General features: G+C 43.8%; 1 protein-coding gene and 1 pseudogene across 2 annotated transcripts in view; one reads left to right on the forward strand and one right to left on the reverse strand.

Moving 5' to 3' along the window:
• Window positions 1-1,733: 1,733 nt before the first annotated feature.
• LOC115072478 lies at window positions 1,734-19,323 on the reverse strand (annotated as a pseudogene).
• A 395-nt stretch (window positions 19,324-19,718) lies between these two features.
• Window positions 19,719-22,481, forward strand: part of Dcaf5 (DDB1 and CUL4 associated factor 5) — a 106,860-nt gene continuing 104,097 nt past the window's right edge. The window contains exon 1 of one of the 2 annotated variants that reach the window (XM_008845948.2): window positions 19,719-20,080. In XM_008845948.2, coding sequence (XP_008844170.1) covers window positions 19,867-20,080 — 214 coding nt within the window. In that variant the 5' untranslated portion in view covers window positions 19,719-19,866. The remainder of the gene's footprint in view (window positions 20,081-22,481) is intronic. The other variant, XM_029569793.1, reaches the window with a different exon arrangement.

The following is a 22,481-nucleotide window of genomic DNA, read 5'->3' on the forward strand; positions in this document are numbered from 1 at the left end:
TTTTTTAAGTACATTTATTTATTGGGGTTTTTTTTTTGAGATATGTCTTATATAGCCCAGGCTGGCCTAGAGCCTGCTATATAGCCAAGGTTGACCTTGAATTTCTGACCTTCCTGTCTCCACCTTCCAAGTATTGGGATTACAGATGTGCACCACCAAACCCAGCTCACATCAGACTTTGTTATGAATCTTCTATTAAATTTCATTACCAGTAAGGGTGAAGGCATATGAAGCATGGTAGGATGTAGGAGAAAGTGTATGAACGGCTTTTTTTCTCTCTCTATTTCTTTATTTCTTTTCTGTGTGTGAATGACTTTTAGGTCTTCTTCTTCTTTTTTTTTTTTTTTTGGAGACAGAGTCTCCCTGTAATCCTAGCTGTCCTGAAACTCACTATGTAGACCAGACTGGCCTCGAACTCACAGAGATCTGCCTGTTTCTGCCTCCCAAGTGCTGGGACTAAAGGTGTGAGCCACCATGCCTGGCTGTGAATAACTTTTAAAGGGACCAAAAGGTTACTGGGAAGTGGAAAATGACTCTTCTCTTTCTACATATCAGATTCTATGGGGTGTATGCCTTTCTCTGAGCTGTTGAACAATTCTGAAGACATACAAGTTTTTAGAAAACTGATATTATATAGTGAGTTCCAGGACAGCTGGGGCTACAGGGAGACCCTGTCTCAAAAAGACCAAAAAAGAAAGAAAAAGAAAAAAAGAAAACTGATATTATGAATAAATCATCTTCAGACATGCAGATAAATTCTATTTGTTGAGTTTCTTATGACCTCCTTCTTCCCACTGTGTAACAGACCAGCTTTGTATCTATTAAGAAAATTAAGAGGACAGCCTGGTCTACATAGTGAGTTCCAGACCAGCTGGGGCTACAGAGAGACCCTGTCTCAAAACAACAACAAACAAACAAACAAACAAACAAAAAAAAAAACAGAAAGAAAATCAGTTTCCTCTCTGAGGCTGTAATTCAGTGGGACACTTGCCTCCCATCCATGGTGCCCTAGATTCAATTCCCAGTACTGCCAAAGGGGGGAAAAGGTAAAAGGAAGAAAAGAAGGAAAGAAGGGAGAATGAAAAGAAAAGAAAACTGATGTCAGCATTACTGATGGGTTTATGCATTTATCTGGTCTTTAGTAATTCCTTTGAACTCATTGCAACATCTCCTGGTTCCATTATTTATTTATTTATTTATTTATTCATTTATTTAATTAATGAATTAAATAAAAACCTTTGACCCATATTCATTTCATGTCTGCATGAGTCATGATTTTACCACTTAAAAATTTTTCCCTTCAATAATATGTCCAATTCAAATATTCACTCTTGGTGGGGAATTTTTTTCACAAATTAAACTATTTGTCATTTTTAATTATTATTTATTTATTTATTTATTTATTTTTTGGTCTTTTTGAGACAGGGTCTCCCTGTAGCCCCAGCTAGCCTGGAACTCACTATGTAGACCAGGCTGGCCTTGAACACACAAAGATCCACCTGCCTCTGCCTCCCAAGTGCTGGGACTACAGGCATGTGCCATCACGCCCAGCCCTATTTATCATTTTTAAAAATCTGAAATTTTTTCTTTGAAACAAGGTCTATGCAGTCCTGGCTGGCCTAGAACTTTCTATGTAGACCAAGCTGGTCTCAAACTCACAGAGATCTGCCTGCCTGTTTCTCCAGTGCTGGGATTAAAGGCATATACTACCATGCCCTGCAAAACTGTGAATTTTAAACAGATTCTTGGACTGGTGTTTCCTAGCCTCAGCTCATTCAACTTTAGATTCTATCTCACAACAAGTAATTTTTCCAGAACTACCACCATCATCATGAAGCTCCATGACTTTGCCAATTCAAACTCGGGCTTCTTCAGCATTTTTACTTTTCTAACAAAGACATCGTGAAGAGTATAAATACACTGGTGAGTCTTTACTCTGTCTTCCCCAGTGCTGTCTGGAATCAGTTTATTAACCACTTGTTTCAAGTTATTTGTGCCTCTGGGGTCATGATCTCCATTGTCTTCCTGATCTGATAGACCAGATGGTGCTGTCCATACGTCTTTCACGTCTGCTTGGTGTGGGTTTTTAGTAAGACCAAGATACAACATACAAAGCGAATAATCATTGGTTGTCTCAACATCCACCTGGGCTTCCATCATGGTCTGCTCTTTTTGACCATGGAATACATTTTGTCCCAGGAACACATACAAGATCCACACCATGGAAGTTAGACAGCTTTTGCCCTAAACATCCTCAGTTATTAGCTTGAATTTTCTAAATGTAACTTCATCGTCAGGAAGGCTCACCTCAAACCCATAACCTCTGAGGCCACTGGACACAATTTTGGTTCCTTTAGTCTCTGTGACTTGTTTTCCAATATTGAACATAGCCAGAGCCTTCATCTCATACTCTTCTTTCTTAGGAAATGGATCAACTACTTTCTTATTATATTAGATACAAAAAGGAAAAGAATACATGGTTAATGTCACCACACTAGGGGGCTGGAGAGATGGCTCAGCAGTTAAGAGCACTGGGTGCTCTTGCAGAAGACCTGGGGATTCGCTTCCCAGTACCCATATGGCAGCTAACAACTGTCTGTAACTCCAGCTCCAAGGGATCTGATGCTCTTTTCTGACCTCCATGGGCATTGCACGACATGGGTGCACTTACATACATGCAGGCAATACACTCATACACAAAAAATAAAAATAATATGGGGCTGGAAAGATGGCTCAGCGGTTAAGAACACTCAGTGTTCTTGCAGAAGACCCAGGTTCAGATCCCAGCACCCATGTGGCAGCTAACAGCTGTCCATAACTCCAGTTCTAGGGGATCCAACATCCTCTTCTGACCTCCGCAGCATAGCATGACATGGGTGCACTTCCATAAATGCAGGCAATACACACATACACATAATAAATAAAATATTTTTTAAATAAAATAAAAATAATAAATACAATATTAAAAAAAATCACCATACCTGCCAGGCATGGTGGAGGCAGAGGCAGGAGAATCTCTGTGAGTTTCAAAGCCAGCCTGGTCTACATAGTAAGTTCCAGGCCAGCTGGGGCTACAGGAGACCCTGTCTCAAAAAGAGACCCCCCCAAAAATCACCACACTCTTAACCGAAAGACGTGAATAATTGACTAGTTTCCTAGAAATTTCAATCCCATCAGTTATTAGAAATTTGTATATAGATTTTATGGGAAATTCTAATTTCTTCCTAGAAGAAACTTGCCAATTACATCATGCAAAATGATTGTACCTAGTTCACATTTGGACTTGCTTTCTTTTACAGGATGATGACTCCTAAATCTCCAGTCCAAAGGTGATCTTCTAAATGATTATTATACCAGCACTGATCAAAATGAGAAAATCTTCCACAAAACTGTTGAGGGGCTGGAGAGATGGCTCAGCAGTTAAGAGCATTGACTACTCTTGCAGAGGTTCTGGATTGGTTCCCAGCACCCACATGACAGCTAACAAACATCAGTAACGCCAGTTGCAGGGGATCCACTGCCCTCTTCTGGCCTCCACTGACATTACATACACAAGTGCACTTACATACATGAAGGCAAAATACTCATACACAGAATGCTTGGTCCTTAGCCTGGTGCTGAGATCAAACCCTTAAGAGATGGGGCCTAGTGAATGGAAGTTAGACTGTTGGTGGCATCCCTTGAAGGGAACAGTGGGACTCCTGCCTCTTCCCCCTCTCTCCTCCCAGCTGTCATGAGGTAAAACAGGCTTCGTCTGACACATGCTCCCTGCCATGAGACACCACCTCACTGAAAAGTCCACAGGACTAAGATTAAACTGACACTTCTGACACTATGAACTAAAATAGACTTTTCTGTTGGTTTGTTGTTGATTGCTTTTTGTTTTGTTTTTGAGACAGAGGCCCACTCTGAGCCCCAGGCTTGACTGGAATTCACTCCGTAGCCCAGGGTAGCCTCAAACTCACAGTAGTCCCCCTGCCTCAGCCTCTCCACATTCTGAGATTACAGATGGAAGTCATCATGCATAGGTAAAAATAAACTATAGGGGCTGGAGAGAAGGCCTGATCAGGGGTTAAGAGCACTGACTGCTTTTCCAGAGGATACAGGTTCAATTCTCAGCACCCACAGGGCAGCTAACAACTGTCTGTAATTCTAGTTCCAAAGGATCTGACACCCTCTTCTCATCTACATAGGCATTGCCAGACACAGGTGCACTTACACACACACACAGGCAATACACTCATAAATACACATTAAATATAGTAAAATATAATAAATAAAAAGATAAACTTTATCATTATTATCTCAAGTATTTTCTCATAGTGACAGAAAGTTGACACACACACATATGCGTGTAGTTTTTTAAAAAATTGCAGATTGGCTGGTCAAGAGACTATAGCTTCAGTTGTACTGTATTAGATACTAAGCTTCTCAAATTAAATTGATCAACCCCAGCAAATCTTTCCTTATGCTCTGAACTAGCCTCTGTTTACATCGTATACATTGAACCCTACTCCCTCCACTATTCATCTAGATATTAAAACAAGGCAGGGTGGAGGATTGGGAGTTCAAGGTCATCCTTGACTACATAGGGAGTTCTAGGCTAGCCTGGGCTACAAGAGACCCTCTTTAAAAAAAAAAAAAGCAAGTGGGTGTGGCACATGCCTTTAATTCCAGTCCTTTAGAGGCCAAGGCAGGCAGATCTCTGGAATCTCTTGTAACTTTGAGGCTAGATAGGGCTACATAATGAGACTCTGTCTCAGAACAAACAAAAAACAGAAATGTCCAAATTGTCTCTTCTTGACCTTTTATTTATTATTTTTTTAAAGAATTCCCCAACTGATTTTCTAAATTTATTTTATGTGTTTGAGTGTTATGGCTGCATGTATGTAAATGCATCTGTGTTGTGCAGTGCCCATAGAGGACAGAAGAGGGTATTGTATCCTGGATCCCCTGGAACTGGAGTTATGCATGGTTGTTAGCCATCATGTGAATGCTGGGAATAAAACCCAGGTCTTCTGCAACAACAACAGCCAGTACTCTTAATCACTGAGCCATCTCTCCAGCCCGTATTTTTTTCTTTTGAGACAGGGTTTCATTGTGTAGCTCAGGCTGGCCTCAAATGTGCAGTCCTTCTGCCTGGACCTCTGCGGTTGCAAGGAAATCATTGCTCCACATCAAAGGCAACTTCCCAGGTCTGCTGTGTGGAGCTGGACCTGGATCTCTGTGTCCACAGTTTTCCTTTGCTGCTGGATCTCTGTTAGGTTCTGCCAACACTGGGAGATCTGAAGGATAAGGAGGGTGAAGGGCCTTGCTCCCTGTAGTTGCTTCCTGTTTCTGTTAGTGTCACCGAGGCAACAGCTCTCCTTGCCAGCAGCCACAGTTGGTTCCAGCTCTGGACTTCTCTGCAGTCTCAGAACAAACGTCATCACATTCCCTCTGAGATACACCTGTCATCCAGCAACCTTCCTTAGGGATCACAGCAATGCAAGGAGCCCCTTCTGAGCTCCTGGGGTACCCTGTAAATAGGACATCATGTTCTTCTCAGGGTCTGGGCTCCAGCTATCTAAGGCTCCTGTTTTTTTAAAAATAATTTTATTTATTATTTTTATTTTATGTGTATGTGTGTGTTGCCTGCAAGTAGGTAGGTGCACCCATGTTGTGCAATGCCTGAGAAGGACAGAAGAGGCCGTCAGATCCCTGGAACTGGAGTTTCAGACAGTTGTTAACTGCCACATGGGTGCTGGGATTCGAACCTGGGTCTTCTGCAAGAACAGCCAGTGCTCTTAACCACTGAGCCATCTCTCCAGCCCCCTAACGCTCCTCTTGAAGTTGTTTGGTCTCAGTAATCTAACTTGAACCTTCTGTTTTCCCATTTCTTTCTTTTTTTTTGGTTATTTTGAGACAGGGTCTCCCTGTAGCCCTAGCTGTCCTGGAACTCACTATGTAGACCAGGCTGGTCTTGAACTCACAGAGATCCGCCTGCCTCTGCCTCCCAAGTGCTGGGATTAAAGGCGTGTGCCACCATGCCTGGCTCATTTATTTCTTTTTAAAAAAGATTTTATTTAGCTGGGCGTTGTGGCCCTCACCTTTAATCGCAGCACTCAGGAGGCAGAGGCAGGCTGATCTCTGAGTTCCAGACCAGCTGGGGTTACAGAAAGATCCTGTCTCAAAAAAAGACCAAAAAAATTTTTTTAATTATGTATATATGCGTAGGTATGTACGGGTGGGTGCTGGTGCCCAAGGAGGCCAAGAAGGTGTCAGGTCCCTTAGAGCAGGAGTTATAGGCAGTTGATACAGGTGCTGGGAGCTGAACCCTGTCCTCTGCAAGAGCAATACACATTCAGAACTGCTGAGCTATCTTTCCAGTCCTTCATTTATTTATTTTATTTTATTTTTAATTATGTGTGTGTATGTGTGTGTATGGAGGGGGGTATGTGCACAGGAGTGCACTTGTCAGATACCTCTAAAGCTTGAGTTATAGGCAGTTGTGAGCTACCTGATGTGGGTGCTAGTTACCAAACTAGAGTCCTTTGCAAGAGCAGTATGTACTCTTAACCACTGAGCCATCTCTCCAGCTCCCACCTATTTATTTTACATTCATTTACTGTGGATGGGGTATGCATGCCATAGTGTACATGTGAAGGTCAGAAGATAGCTTGTGGGAATAAGTTCTTTCCTCTTACCTTGTGGGTTCTGAGGTTTGAACTCAGGTCATCAACCCTGGAGGCAAGTGTGTTTACCTACTGAGCCATCTCACTGGGCCCCCACCTATTTCTTTCTTTTCCTTTTTTTTTTCTTTTTGAGACAGGGTCTCTCTGTAGCCCCAGCTAGCCTGGAACTCCCTATGCAGACCAGGCTGGCCTTGAACTCACAAAGATCCACCTGCCTCTGCTGGGATTAAAGGGGTGCGCCACCACGCCCAGCCTCCCATTTATTTCTTAGTTACTCTCTTTTCATTTCTCCATTACCTATGATATCATCAACAACTCTGTCTATATGTTTTCTCTGTCTCTCAATCTTTCTATGTCTCCTTCTGTCTCTCTGTGCCTCTGTGTGTGTGTGTGTGTGTACTGGGATTAAATCCAGGGCAAGCTAGCAAGCCCTCCACTGCTGATCTATATACCCCAACCCTATATTTCAAATTGATATTTCAAGTTGATTTACTCATATCCTTAAACTCAAGTGTGGTATTAACTTGTCAATGTGAAATGGAATATACTGGCATCACAAATCATCAATTGTGTTTATGTGTCTATAAAATCAAGTACTTCGGCACACCATTTGATTGATAATGGTGCCTGTGGTGCCTACAACTATAGGTTGGAGGTGGCTTTACTTAAACACAGTGAAGCAATGAAAAGTTCAAGCATTCAGTTCAAGTCATAGAAAACAAACACTTCTATGGCAGGCCTAAGAGAATTCCTAATTTTCTGTCTCTGTCTCTGGCAATGAATCTATTTTTTTTCTTTCTTTTTTTTTTTTTTTTTTTTTTTTTTTTGGAGACAGGGTCTTACTGTAGCCTCAGCTGGCCTGGGGCTCCCTATGGGAGCGCCACCACACCCAGCTGCCAATGAATCTTTTTGAAAAATCAAACACAGAATTCAGTTACACAGGTCTCAGAATCACAACTAAGTTGATTTCATACCCTTACTAAATCTTTCTAGTGAAAGATGGGGCATTGTAGGTGTGGTGGTGCTAGCCTTTATCCCAGCACTTGGGAGGCAGAGGCAGGTAGATCTCTGTGAGTTTGAGGCCAGGGTGTTCTACAAAGTGAGTTGCTGGGGCTGCAGGGAGACCCTGTCTCCAAAAAACAAAAACAAAAAAAATTTGCTAATATACAGAAAGATGTTAGCATCCCTAATTTGTCTGGACAGTCATTGTGGTTTGTGGTGCCTCTAGAGAGACATAGTAGTTCCACAGTACAGATGGCATGTTCCCTATGTTATATCTTTCAGGGTGAAGGAATGATGTTAATCCATTGATTTTTATAGAAACAGGACTCTTCCATAACAGGATCTTTATTGTCATCTATGATGAGATGTTGATTGATCATGAAGGGATCTGGCCCCACTCAGGGCTTCGTTCAGTGTTTCTTGTCAGCGTATTAAAGTAGTTGTCATAATCTATAAATAACTTGCACTTTTATAAAAAGCCAGGCATTAGGTCTGCTGACTTTTTCTATGATAATAAGGTGGTTGTCAGTTATGTGCTACTTCGCAGAACTAAGAAACAATATTTTAAAATTCTATTCCAATGTAGGGTTGATATTTTGACAAGTGAGAAAACAACTGCTTTTTGAAAGCTGTTTCAAAGTGTATTTTGAAAATGATATTTAGGAGTATTTCCATTATGCTATAATATTTATTTTCTTAGTTTTTTTTCATATGTGTGTATTTTGTCTACTTGTATCTGAATGTACCACATGTGTATAATACCCACAGAAGCCAGAAGAGGACATCGGATTCCCTGGCACTGGAGTTAGAGGGTTGTTAGATACCAACCACATGGGTGCTGGGAGAAGAATCTGGGTCTTCTATAAGAACAACCAGTGCTCTTAACTGATGAGCCATCTATCCAGCCCTATTTATTTATTTTTGAAATAGGGTTTCTCTGTGTAGCCCTGGCTGGTCTAAAACATACCATATAGACCACACTGCCCTTAACAATACTCCTGTCTTCATCTCTGTAGTGCTGGGATCACATATATTAGTCACCACACCTCACTATGGTATGATTTTTTTTTTGACAAACAAAACATACAAATATGCCCCAAGGCATGGTGGCTCACACTTTTGAGGCCAACCTGGGCTTCATAGTGAGTTCCAGGTCAACCTGGCCTACAGAGTGAGGCCCTGTCTCAATACTACCCCAAAATCAACAAAACAAAAACATTATATACGTACCACTTTTTTGAGATAAGATCTCATTATGTAGCTCTGGTTGGCCTGAAACTTGCTATGTAGATCAGGATGGCCTTAAATTCATAAAGATCTGCGTGCCTCTGCCTCCTGAGTGCTGGAATTAAAGGTGTACACCACTATGCCTGCTTATATCACTTATTCTTGTGGGGTTTTTTTGGTTTTGTCTTTTTGTTTTTTTCTTTTTTGCAACAGGGTCTTTCTGTAGCCCCAGCTGGCCTGGAAATCAAATCACTTTCTGTAGCCCCAGGCTGGCCTGGAAATCAAATCACTTTCTGTAGCCCCAGGCTGGCCTTGAGCTCACGAAGATCTGCCTGCCTCTACCTCCTGAGTGCTGGGACTAAAGGCATGTGGCACTATGCCTGGCCCATAACCCTGTACAATTATTTTTTATAAAGTATTTTATTTATTATTATTATTTCTTTGTTTTTGTTTTTTGGTCTTTTTGAGACAGGGTCTCCCTGTAGCCCCAGCTGCCCTGGAACTCACTATGAGGACCAGGCTGGCCTTGAACTCACAGAGATCCACTTACCTCTGCCTCCCAAGTGCTGGGATTAAAGGCGTGCACCACCATGCCTGGCGTTTATTTATTATTTTAATTTTATGTATATAAGTATATTGCCTGCATGTGTGTAAGTGCACGGTGTCACTCAATGTCCACAGAGTCAGAAAAGGACATTAGATTCCCTAAAACTGAAGTTACTGGATGGTTGTTAGTCACCTTGTAGGTACTAGGAATCGAACCCAAGTCCTCTGCCAGAGCAGCTGGTGTTCTTAACAGTGAACCATCTCTCCAGCCCCCACAATAAGAATTTTTTAAAGATCTAATTTAAAATAAATTTTATGTGTATGAGTGCATCGCCTGCATGTATGTATGTGCACTATGTGTATGCCTGGTGCCTACAGAGGCCAGAAGAGGTTGTCAGAGCTCCTAGAACTAGAATTACATATGGTTGTGAACTACCATGTGTTTGCTGGGACTCAAACCCAGGTCCTCTGTAAGAAAACAGAGTGTTCTTAACCTCTAAGCCACTTCTCCAGTCCCATAATTACAATTTTCAAATGGTTATATTTGGAGCTGATGTATGGTTCAATGATAGAGTACCTGCCTTGCATGCTCAAGGTCCTGGGTGGATCCCCAGCACCAGAGCAGGGAGTGATGGCTTACTTGGTAGGCAGACCTGGGAGTATCAAGAGTTTGAGGCTGAAGTCTAATCTCTAATATCCACTCTTTAAAAAAAAAAAAAAGGAAGATGTGGTAGCACACATCTGTAATCCCAACACAGCTACAGTGAGAAACAGGGAGTCACACGGAAGCACATATGCCAGCTAGCCTGGAGTACAAAGTGCAGCAGAGACAAGACACTGCTGCAACAAGGTAGAGAGAGAGAACTGACTCCTGAAAGTCATTCTCTGACCTCCACATGTGTACTTGCATGTAACACACACACACACACACACACACACAATAATAATAAATTAAATTTAAAAAGAGAAACTGGGGCTGGAGAGATGGCTCAGCAGTTAAGAGCACTGACTGCTCTTGCAGAGGACCTGGGTTCAATTCCCAGCACCCACATGGCAGCTACAAACCATCCTTAACTCCAGTTCCAGGGGAATCGGATGCCTTCTTCTGACCTCCACGGCATTGCACAACATGGGTGCACTCACACACATGCAGGCAATACACTCATACACATACAATAAAAACAATAAAGTATTTTAAAAAGAGAAACTATTCACAAAATTAACATTAAAAAAAAGTTTGAGGCTATAGCTCAGTAGTAAGGCACCTGACTACTATGTTGGAGGCCCTAGTTTCAATATCCAATACTAACAGAAAAAAAAAACATAGTGAGTTCCAGGCCAGCCAGCAGCCAGGACTACATACAAGACTACCCAACCAAAGCTGCTGAAAGAGATGCTGCATTTAGGTCTTAAGTGTTCCTGCAAAGACCCATATGTCAAAGGCTTTGTTCTTTAGTGTGGCAATATCCAGAGGTTTTGGAAACTTTAAGAAGTGGGGCCTAATAGGTGGTCTTAAAGTCAGTGGGGAATACTCTTGAAGGGGTTCATGGGATCCCAACTCATTCTTTGTCCTCTCTTCTTTACTTTCCAGCCAGAGGCTGATCATATGCTGTAACATGATGTTCAATCATAGACTGAAACCTGTAAAACTGTGAACCAACATATATTTTTTTTCAAGACAGGGTCTCATGTACCTGGATTGGCCTTGGGCTCACTAGGTTAGTATATAGCTCAGGATTACTTTGAACTTCTGATGTACCTGCTTCTACCTCCCAAATATTGGGATTGCAGGTGTATACTACCATACCCAGTATATTAGGTATTGAGGATCAAACTCAGAGCTTCAAGCAGCACTTTACCAACTGAGCTACATCCTCAATTCCCCAAATAAATATTTTCTCTTTAAACTATTACCTTAGGGCTGGAGCGATGGCTCAGTGGTTAAGAGTGCAGGCTGCTCTTGCAGAGAATCAAGGTTCAGTCCCCAGTACCCACAACCATCAGTAACTCCAGTTCTAGGGAATCCAATACCCTTTTCTGAACTCTGCAGGCATTTCACACCACAGGTAGCTTACATACATACAGATAAAACACTCATATACATAAAAATAAATACTTTTTAAAAAATTACCTTAGGTATTTGTTATAGTGACAGAAAGCTAACATTGTATAGAATAGCATATATACATACACACTATATATACTTATATTAATTTAATATGTTTTTTTTTTTGGTCTTTTTGAGACAGGGTCTCCTTGTAGTCCCAGCTGTCCTGGAACTCACTATGTGGACCAGGCTGGCCTCTTAATATGTTTTTTTTTTTTGGTCTTTTTGAGACAGGGTCTCCTTGTAGCCCCAGATGGCCTGGAACTCACTATGTAGACCATGCTGGCTTCAAACTCACAGAGATTTGCCTGCCTCTGCCTCCCAATCAATTTAATATGTTCTAATTTAAAATTTATATAGAAGATAAACCCATGACTTAAATTTCAATTCAAAATTAGTGAATGGGACTGAAAAATCGATTTCATCATTGAGTAAGTACAGACAACTGTACTAATGTTTGAGTCCTTTATGCTATGACTTAAAAAAAATTGACGTGTATTTGTGTGTATCTGTACATGCATGAAGGTGCCTGCAGAGGCCAGAAGAGGGTGTCAGACCCTCTGGAACTAGAGTTACAGGCAGTTGTGAGCTATACAATATGGGTGCTGAGAACTAAACTCCAGTCCTCTGGAAGAAGATCAAGCACTCTTAATTGTGGAACCATTTTTCTAGCTCTATTTAGATTCTTTTTTTTTTTTTTTGGTCTTTTTTTCCATCTTTTTGAGACAGGGTCTCCTTGTAGTGCTGGGATTAAAGGTGTGTGCCACCACACTCTCTATTTGGATTCTTTACATATTTTGTTTGTTTGTTGTTTTAGTTTTAGGGCAGAGGGAGGGAGGGAGGGAGGGAGACAAGCTCTTATGAAGCCCAGGTTGGCTTCAAACTTCCTATGTAACAAAGGATGACGACTTTAAACTCCTGGTCCTTCTGCCTCTATCTCCCAAGTGCTTGGTTTATGGGCATGTGCTACCATACCCAGTCTAGATCCTTTGTATTATTATGAGGCTTGTCCAAATTAATAGCTGGGCATGGTGACACAGGCCTGTAATTCCAGCTACTCAGGAGGCTGAGGCAGGAAGATAATCTACTTGGGCTCCAGAGTGACTTCAGGGTTAACCTGGGTAACTTAGTAAGACCTTGACTCAAAATTAAAGTTAAAAAAGTGCTGGCTAACAGGGCATGGTTGCACATGCCTTTAATTCCAGCACGTGGGAGGCAGATGCAGGAGAATCTCTGTGAATTTGAGGCCAGTTTGGTCTACATTGCAAGTTCCAGGCCAGCTATGCCTACATTGTGAGACTCTGTCTCCAAAGAACAAAAACAAAACAAAAAAGGACTTGGGAATCAATTGGTAAATTGCTTGCACAGCATGTGTAAAGCCCTCAGTTAGATCCTTAGTCCCACATAAAATATGGACATAGGGCACAGGCTTGTAATCCTAGCATTACAACATGTAGGCAGAAGGATCAGTGATGTAGGGAGGAGAATCAGCACTGTAGACAGGAGGATCAGGAGTTCAAAGTTATTCTTGGCTACTTATATAGTAAGTTGGAGGCCAGCCTGGGTTACATGAGATCGTGTTTTAAACAAAACAAAACAAAAACAACTAACCAAACAAAAACAAAAAAAACCACAAAATGAATTACTAAAACAAATAACATACAAATAAATACAAATAAAATAACAACCAACCAACCAACCAAGCAAAAACTCTTAAACTCTTACATTCTGAAACTCCACTGTCCTTAGTCATATTCAAACTACCATCTTCTCCTTTGTACTAAAGCTTCCTAATCGTCTACTGAAACCGTCTTAGCCTCCAATCTTTCTTTTCAAAGTAGCAAAATAGTCTTATTAAATATCTAAGTATGTTTCAGTGACTCTTAGTGATTAAAATGCTTCACATGGCCAGGGCCTTGCAGAATTTAGAAGCTGTCTAAACAGTATGACCATCTGCTAGCAAAGCCCACCCCTGGGTATCAGCCACAGCAGCCTCTTCTAGTTCCCCATTCCCCAGGGATTTGCATATGCTCTTACCTTTGCTTGTGAACATTCTCCACAGCCATTCTTCCTACAGATCATAGCTCTCCTTAATGTCTCTAATGAGATTCTCTTACCTTAATGTCCCTCTATCTTGGTATCATCATAATAGCTAACATTCTGATCTATAAGTTAGGCATGATCCAAAGGCTAATAGAATCCATTTATTTACCATCAGAACTCCACTCAATGTTTGTGGAAATGAAAACATTGCACATTTTTCTGTGCTGAAACAGTTATTTTCCTCATCTGAAAAATGCGATATTTTTTTTCAATTAATTTTTAACTAGTTAGGTGGTTTTAACATTGTAATCTTATATTTACTTGTGGGTCCTTCACCTATGGGACCCAATATCAGTAGATAGTATCAGAAATTAATTGATACACCACTCAGGAGATGCAGGTAGGAAGACAGAAGGTTAGAGGTGGCCTGGGCTATAAAGCAATACCCAGAGAATAGTGTGAAAACAGACATATTTTTTGGAGAAAAATAGTCACCATCCGCCTTCCTGGTGAGTGTGTAGTGAGGAACCATAGGAAATCTAACTCTAGATGCAGTAGAGTCAGTATGTAGGGATGTGATAGGCAGGTAAAGGAGTTTGGACCTAATGTGAAAGAATTTTGAACAGGGTCTTTCCAGACAATTTCATTGATCTAACAACCAGAGCCATAGGTATATGCTAAGGATTTCTGTCTCTGTCTCTATCTATGTATGTGTGCCTCTTTCTGTCTCACTCTCTCTCTCTCCTCCTTCCTTTCTTCTCTCCTTTTCTCTTTCCTTCCCTCTCCTCTCCTTCCCTCCTTCTCCCTCTGTAATCTTTCTCTTTTCTGGTTTTTGAAATAGGAATTCCTATAGCCCAGGCTTGCCTGGGGCTCTGTATGAGGATCACCCTTAAATTCCTGATCTTCCTGCTCCCACCTCCCAAACTCTGGAATTAAAGCTGTGTTACCATGTCTGGCTCTGAAAAAGTGACTTTTGAGAATCACCTGGGCTTTATCCTTTTGTGATTTGAATAATTATTACCTTCTGGGAAGCACATAGCTAGCCAGGTACACAACTACACAACCAGCTCCAACTGAAGTATCTGTAGTCAAGATGCTGATTCTTTTTATGTTCTGAGTCCATATAGAACACATTTTAAACATACGGTGGTCAGTTTAGATTCCAGGAACTATCCTTGATGATCTCTGATGCCATGGAAACAATATACATTTAACATGTAACATGAACCTTTTTTTTTTTTTCCTTTTTATTTTTGGTCCTTTTAAGACAGGGTCTTCCTGTAGCCCTGGCTGCCTGGAACTCAGAGATGGCATGCCTCTGCCTCCCGAGTGCTGGGATTAAAGGCATGCACCACCATGCCCAGCTGTAACATAGCTTCTCTTGGTCATATTTGACTTTGGGGAGTGGCACTGACCAATTGTTTTTTTTTTTTTTTTTTTTTTTTTTGTCTTTTTGAGACAGGGTCTCCCTGTAGCCTCAGCTGTCCTGAAACTCACTATGTAGACCAGGCTGGCCTCGAACTCACAGAGATCCGCCTGCCTCTGCCTCCTGAGTGCTGGGATTACAGGCGTGCGATACCACGCCCAGCTGACCAATTGTATTTTTAACTGGTATTTAGGATGCTCAATGAACATTATACATCCATGAGACCATCTCTGGAAAGGAAATCTTAGCTATATGGCTACATCCTTGGTGCAATAAACACTCTTTTGAAGTTAAAAAATACATTTTATTATTTTTATTTCATGTGTGTGCATATATTGCCTGCACGTAGGTAAGTGCACCTGTGTAGTGCAATGCTCTTGGAAGACAGAAGAGGCTGTTTGATCCCCTGGAACTGGAGTTACGGATAGTTGTTAGCTGCCATGTGGGTGCTGGGATTCGAACCTGGGTCTTCTGCAAGAACAACCAGTGTTCTTAACCACTGATCCATTTCTCCAGCCCCAACACTAACTCTTTTAAACAGTTTTTTGTACCACTCCCCAAAGGTTATTTATTTTGAATCTTAAAATTAAAAATAAAGCAGCTGGTTCATGATGAGTTTTTCCAAGAAAAGCTTCAATATACAAAACCCAGAAGGTTGGCTTGGAATAGTATAGGTAAATACCACTGAATAAATATCAAATGAATAATCCTGACCATTGAGAATTTCTGCCCACTTTCACTTCATGAAGATTCTTTTAAGGCAGATATCTTCATTCATCATGAAGAAACATGCATTGCACAGATAGGTATGGTGATTCATTTCTATAATCCCAGCACTTAGGAAGCTGAAGCAGGAGAATGACAAATTGGCTACATGGTGAGTTCCAAGCCTAGAGTGTGAGACTTTGTACAAACAAAAAAATATATGTGACTTGAACCAAACACTTGGAAAGGTAAAATATTAGAAAATTCTTTCCTCCCTTTCTTGATTTTCTTTTTTCCTTTGCTGCCACCTACTCCTCCTCCTGCTCCTGCTCCTCCTCTTCCTCCCCGCCCCTTTACCTCTCCTACTCCTCAGTCTCTATATATACTTTAGGCTATACTTGAACTCTTTTTTTTTTCTTTAAATCTTTTTTAAGACAGAGTTTCTCTGTAGCCCCAGCTGGCCTGGAACTCTGTAGACCAGGTTGGCCTTGAACTCACAGAGATCTGCCTGCCTCTTCCTCCCGAGTGCTGGGACTAAAGGCATATGCCTTTTTTTTTTTTTTTTTTTTGAGACAGGCTCTATATAGCTCTGACCAGCCTGGAACTCCCTAGGTAGATCAGGCTGGCCTCAAACTCAGAGATCTGCCTGCCTGTTCGTGTGTGGCAGTCAGAGGACAATTTAATGGAGTTAGTTCTTTCCTTCCAACTCAGGGTTTCAAGCTTACATCATCAGGTGGCCAAGCACCTTTAGCCTGTTGTGAGCCATCTCACCAGCCCATTATGTTATATTCTTTTTTAAAAAAGATTTTTTATTTTATGAGTGTTTTGGCTGCATCTAAGTGTACCACATGCAAGCTGTGCTGGTAGAAGACAGTTATCAGCTGAGAACTGAATCTGGATCCTCTGCAAGAGCAGCAAGTGCTCCCAACCACTGAGCAACCTCTTAGCCCATGTTACATTCTCTATGGTGCTGTTGGTTTTGAAACAGGACCTTACCATGTAGCCCCAGGAGGCCTGGAACTCACTGTGTATACCATGCTGGCCTTGAACTCACAGAGATCTGTCCCCCTCTACCTTCTGAATGCAGGGATTAAAGGCATGTGCTACCACACCAGGCATATGTGTTTGTGTTTGTGTTTGTGTGTGTGTGTGTGTGTGTGTGTGTTATATATATGGGCTTAATCTCCTGGTAGATAGGGTTGTTAATTTAGCAAATAAAAAATACAGGATGCCCAATGAGTTTGCATTTCAAATAAAACATGAATAAGTATTTTAGTGTAAGTGTATCCCAAATTCATGCAGCATACTAAACCATAATTCAACCACTCATCTGATATTCATATTCGACTGAGTGAATGCCCTGTTTTGTTTTTTTTTCTGACAATGCTATTTATAGAAAGAAAGATAGTCCAGAGAAGCTGGGGCTATCGTCCAGTGGTAGACAACTTGCCTAGCATGCATAAGGCCCTAGGTTCAATTTCTAGCACTGCCAAAAAGAGAAAATAATCTGTCCAGAATAGAAGTAGGATACTAAAGACTGGGTGGTCCTACATCTCTACCCTGGTTGGTCACTGAATAGTTAAGGAAGTTTCCAGCAAAGCCCTAGAATTGAGCTACCATGTGATCAGATCCTGAGCTATTTTTAGGCTGAGGTAAATGGGACAGTTTTTCCAGGGATTGGGGAAAAAGAGTCATTTTTAAAATTGTGCAGAAGAGTATGTACTGAAGAGGGGACAAGAGGGTGTGTCTTACATATTATTGACACAGAAAAGGCTACTTCAAATACATTATTACTGTGCCCATTTCTCCAACCTTAGGCAAATAAAGCAGGAATAAATGATGGCTTATTAATTCAAAGGAGCCAGAGGGCTCCTGCTTTTAATGTGTAGTTGAGTATGCCAAGAGAGAACTATGAGATGGAAAATGGCTTTGAAATGAATGGCTAAAACTTTTTTGGGGGGGGTAGACAGGTCTCCCTGTAGCCCCAGCTGCCCTTGATCTCATAGAGATCTGCCCGCCTCTGCCGAGCTGAATTAAAAGTGTACACCACCTTTTTTGTTGTTTGGAAACGGGGCCTCCTGTAACCCAGGCCGACCTAGAACTTCTTACAAAGTTGAGGATGATCTTGAACTCCCTATGCTCTTGCCTCTACCCCTACCCAACGTGCAGAGATTACGGGCATGAGTCACCCTATGCATAGTATAAAACTTTTTAAAAGAAAGTGTTACATACTTTCCTATTTAGGGGATTGATAGTCTATTAAAATTTCTGGATTTGGTGACCTTCTATTAGGTTTAGCAATATATGTTTTGAATATGCACTTTCTTTTGTTTTTGGTCTTTTTGAGACAGGGTCTCCCTGTAGCCCCAGCTGTCTCACTATGTAGCCCAGGCTGGTCTTGAACTCAGAGATCCCCCTACCTCTCCCTCCCAAGTGCTGGGATTAAAGGTGTGCACCACCATGCCGGGGCATAAATATGCACTTTCAAATGACCTACTTGCAAAAACCAAATAGACATGGTAATTTTGCATGATAGGCAAACCTCTTCCATGTTCAGCCCATCTTTAAGAATTTCTTTAGGCTGGGTGTGATCTTTATGAGTTCAAGGCCACAAGGCCAGCCTGGTCTACATAGTGAGTTCCAGGACAGCTGGGGCTACAGGGAGACCCTGTCTCAAAAATAAAAAAAATAAATAAAAAGAATTTCTTTAGGCCATCTTTCAGCAGTTGTATTCAATCATTTCTGTACCATATCTGGTTCCAAGGATGTAATCCTGCTGAATTAGAAGGGCAAAACTGACACCTGCCTATTTTAGGAGCTAATTATCACTAAATGACAGAGGATAGTTTCTAGGAAAAAGTACATTAAAAAGGGGGACTTTCAACTGTACCTGGTAAAATTCCAGGGCACTTACCCAATTTCCTCACTGGGGTCAACTTGGTGACTCACAAGCTACTGAAAGACAGCTACTTCTGGCCTGTAAGGCAACTGCTGGTTGGTTAACAGCTGTATAACCTCAGGGCTCCACACTCAAGACCTCTGACCCCAGTTCTATCAAAGAAACAAGAGATTACAATGTTCCTGTAATGCATCTTATGATTTGCAAATGCATCTGGAACCAAAGGACTGTGGGCTTTCTCAATTTGATTTTGGCAATTTTCTTCTTTTTTGGGGGGGTGAGGAGTTATTAGAGCTGGAAATTTAACCCTGGCTTCAAGCAGGCTAAGCATTCATTCTAACACAGTTACAACTCCAGCCTCTTTTCACCCCTCTCTTCGCTCCTTCCCCTATGTACCACTCTGTTGCCTTATCAGACTGAACAGTTTTGCCTGAACAATCTTTTTTGTTTTAACCAAAGGGTTTGGGGGAGAATTATAAAACTGAATTGAGGGCTAGAAGGGTAGTGGGGTAGTGTTAAATTTTTCCGGGGGGGGGGCAGGTGCACTGACACATAGACCCGGACGTCTTCCAAATGTCCAGTCCTAACTCCAGGTTCTCACTTGGCCGCTCCAGGAGGTGGCGAACTGAGCGCCGAGGACCGAGCGGCTGCCCCCGCAGTCCTTCCTCCACCTCTTCGTCACCTCGGGCCGCATTTCCCCCACCCGACGCTGGGCCTGCAGGCAGCGTCCCACCTCGCCGGGGTAGGCGTATGAGCCCGGAGCCCGGCCGCCACTCTGGTTGTTATGCGTGTTCAACTTCACAGAGTGCGGCGCGCCGGGGATGCACCGAGGCCGCCGTCCAGCGCCAACCGCGCCAGAGACGCGCGAAGCAGCCGCCGCCGGCGGTCATTTGGCAGCGGCGCGCGGGGGAGGGGCAGCCGGCGCCCGCGTTCTCCCAGCTCCGGCGACCAGCGGAAGGGCCCCGCACCGCGGAAGCGCGACCGCAGCTGAGGATCAGCTGCTGGAGGAGGCGGAGAGGCGGAGGGAGGAGCCTAGGGGGAGGGAAGGAGAGGGAGGGCCGGGGCCGCGAGCGAGCCGCCAACGCCACCGACCGTCTGCACACCTCGCTCCGTCTGCCATGGCTGGTTAAAGACGCCTGGGGCTCGCCGCGCACGGGGAGGGCCGGGAGGGGACGGCGGCCGGGCGTGCGGCCGAGGGAGGGGCGGCGGCGCGAGCGGCGGTGGCGGCGGTTCCAGCATGAAGAGGAAAGCTGGCCTGGGGGGCAGCATGAGGTCAGTGGTGGGCTTCTTGTCCCAGCGGGGCTTGCATGGGGACCCCCTGCTCACTCAGGACTTTCAGAGGAGACGCCTGCGGGGCTGCAGAAACCTCTACAAGAAGGACCTCCTCGGCCACTTCGGCTGTGTCAATGCCATTGAATTCTCCAACAATGGAGGCCAGTGGCTGGTCTCAGGTAAATCAACCCCCTTCCTTCCCCTTCCCGTCCCCTTCTTCCCCCCCCCCGCCTGCCTTCCGTTCCCACCGCGGTGGGAAGATTGGGTGTGAAATTAAAACCCTTGCAGGGGGAGGAAGGGAGGGAGGAAAGGAGGGGAAGGAGAGGATGTCTTCTATTAAAAAAAGACCTAAAATGGTTGACAGGTCCTTAATTCGCTTTATCCCAAGTGCTGAGCGGTCTCTCCAGATGACTAGCCTGCGAGTGTGGGTCCGGGAGGGGGGCGAGGTTACAGCTTGACTAAGTTGGATGGCAAACTCTTCCTCCGCGGAGTTTAAAAGGTGCTGGGGGCATTTGGGGGCTTCGCAGGGGGAGGAGGCCGAGGCGGGCCCGACGCCAGGGGAAGCTCTAGCCGCCGTCCTCGGTGCGGTGGAGAAAAGGGGCCTTGGGGCCGGCGGGTGACAGGGCCCAACGCCCAGGGCCGGCGGGGTCCGGAGGGTGGTGACCGGCTGGCGGGTCGCGGTGAGGCGCCCTTCCCCCGGGCTCTGCGGGCCCAGCTCCATCTCCCTTCAAGCCGTGGTGGCCTCTTCCGCGTCTTGTTTTTATTAATGGTTCCGAGCGCGGTGAGGGCTCTGGAGATCGAGACACACCAGCCTGAACTTGAATGCGCAACTCGAGACGTTGAGAGGTGCCGACGACCCCCGAGAGACTTGTTGGCGGGGGCCGACGTCCGCACCCTCTTTTTCCGCGGTTCCTGTTGCAGGTGGTCTGCTCGTCTCTCCCCCCCCCGCCCCCCACTCGGGCCCTATTGGGCCTGTTTGCCTCCAGGGTCCCTCCCACCCCCTGCTCGGGGGTGGTGAAAGTGGCGAAATCGAGGCCGGGGCTCTGGCCCGGCGTTGTAGGCCTTGCTCTCCCGGGGCTCCTAGCGACAGGCAGCTGAATCGATGGCCTATTGCTCCCGGGGAGGCTTGGCCCGAGAGGACTGCGGCGCCTGCTGCCCCCCCCCCCCCGCGGAGTTTGTGTGCCGCGGTCGGGGGTGCTCGCAGCTTCGGGTGAGCACGGGTGGGGTCGGACGTTCGCTGGGGAAGGGGCGGCTCCCCGAAACCCGGCTCGGCGGAGAAGGGCCCAGAAGAGACCGGGCGTTCCCACTCGCCTCTTCTGCTCCTTCGGCCCTCTTCCTACTTTGCGAGGGATGGAGGGGGAGCCCAGCCCCGGACGAGGCGCTTAACTTCACCCAGGTAGATCCCTGAAAGGCTAATTTACGTCAGCGGGCAGCTCGCCAGAAACTTCGGTGATCTGGCAAAGCATTTGTCTTTGCAAGTAACAGGCGGAAGAGACACCATGTATGTAGTCTAGTTTGAGGGGAGCAGAGATAAGACATCTGTGATTATTTCACGATAAACCTGGGATTTCTCTAGAACTTGCCGACTTTCCACCCGATTGTTTTCTGACTACAGTTTGGGTGAGCTAATATCCCCCCGAAGAAACTTGATATTCCACTTCAAGGCAGATCCTTCAAAAAAAAAAAAAAAGTCAACTTTCTGCACACCACAAATAGAATTTTAACTAAAACATTTCAAGGAGCACTTTTAAAGGCGCTCCTAGTTTTTCTCCTACTGCTGCTTCTGTGTCAGTAGTATTCTGTCTTCTGAGATTGAGATATTACAACGGAGATGTTCCTAGGCAGTCAGCTTTACCTAATGAATGAGGGACTATGAGGATACTCTTACACTTGAACTCATTAATCATAACTGCTCACAAGTTGCCCAGTTTAACACACTTTAAAAATAAACCTGAAACATGTGCATAGGTAAAATTCATTCAAGTGAATACATTTTACACTTGATCTTAGACAAGACACAGAGTTGATAAATACTTTTTAAAAAGCACCAGAAGGGCCTTAGCTCGAATTTTACCCCTGATCTGTACCCAAAACTTGCCTCTCCTTGCCTTGAAGGTCTTAGTGTATGTGTATGCATATTTTTTGAGACACTGCCTTGCTCATGCCTTCCTCTGTAACTTAGGTGAACCCCATTTTCCCTAGTCTTGGCGGGTGCCTTTCTTTTATTTTTTTATTTTTATTTTATTTTTTTTGAGTCTTGTGTAGCCCAGGCTGGCCAGAACTCAGTATATAGCTGAGGATGATCTTGAACTCTTGATCCTGCTGCTCTGTCCCCCAAGTACTGGGCTTCTAGTGCCTATTTATTTATTTATAATTAATTAATTAATTAATTTTTTGGTCTTTTAGACAGGGTCTCCCTGAAGCCCCAGCTTGGAACTCATTATGTAGACCAAGCTGGCCTGGAACTGCCTCCCCAGTGCTGGGATTAAAGGCATGTGCCACCATGCCTTGCTGTTTATTTATTTTTTGGTAATAACTCTGAAGAGTTAATTTGGAAATAACTCTGAAGCCCAGGCTGGC

This window comes from Nannospalax galili, unplaced genomic scaffold (assembly GCF_000622305.1).
Source record: "Nannospalax galili isolate Female #2095 unplaced genomic scaffold, S.galili_v1.0 scaffold42, whole genome shotgun sequence".
NCBI classification, from domain to species: Eukaryota; Metazoa; Chordata; class Mammalia; order Rodentia; family Spalacidae; genus Nannospalax; species Nannospalax galili.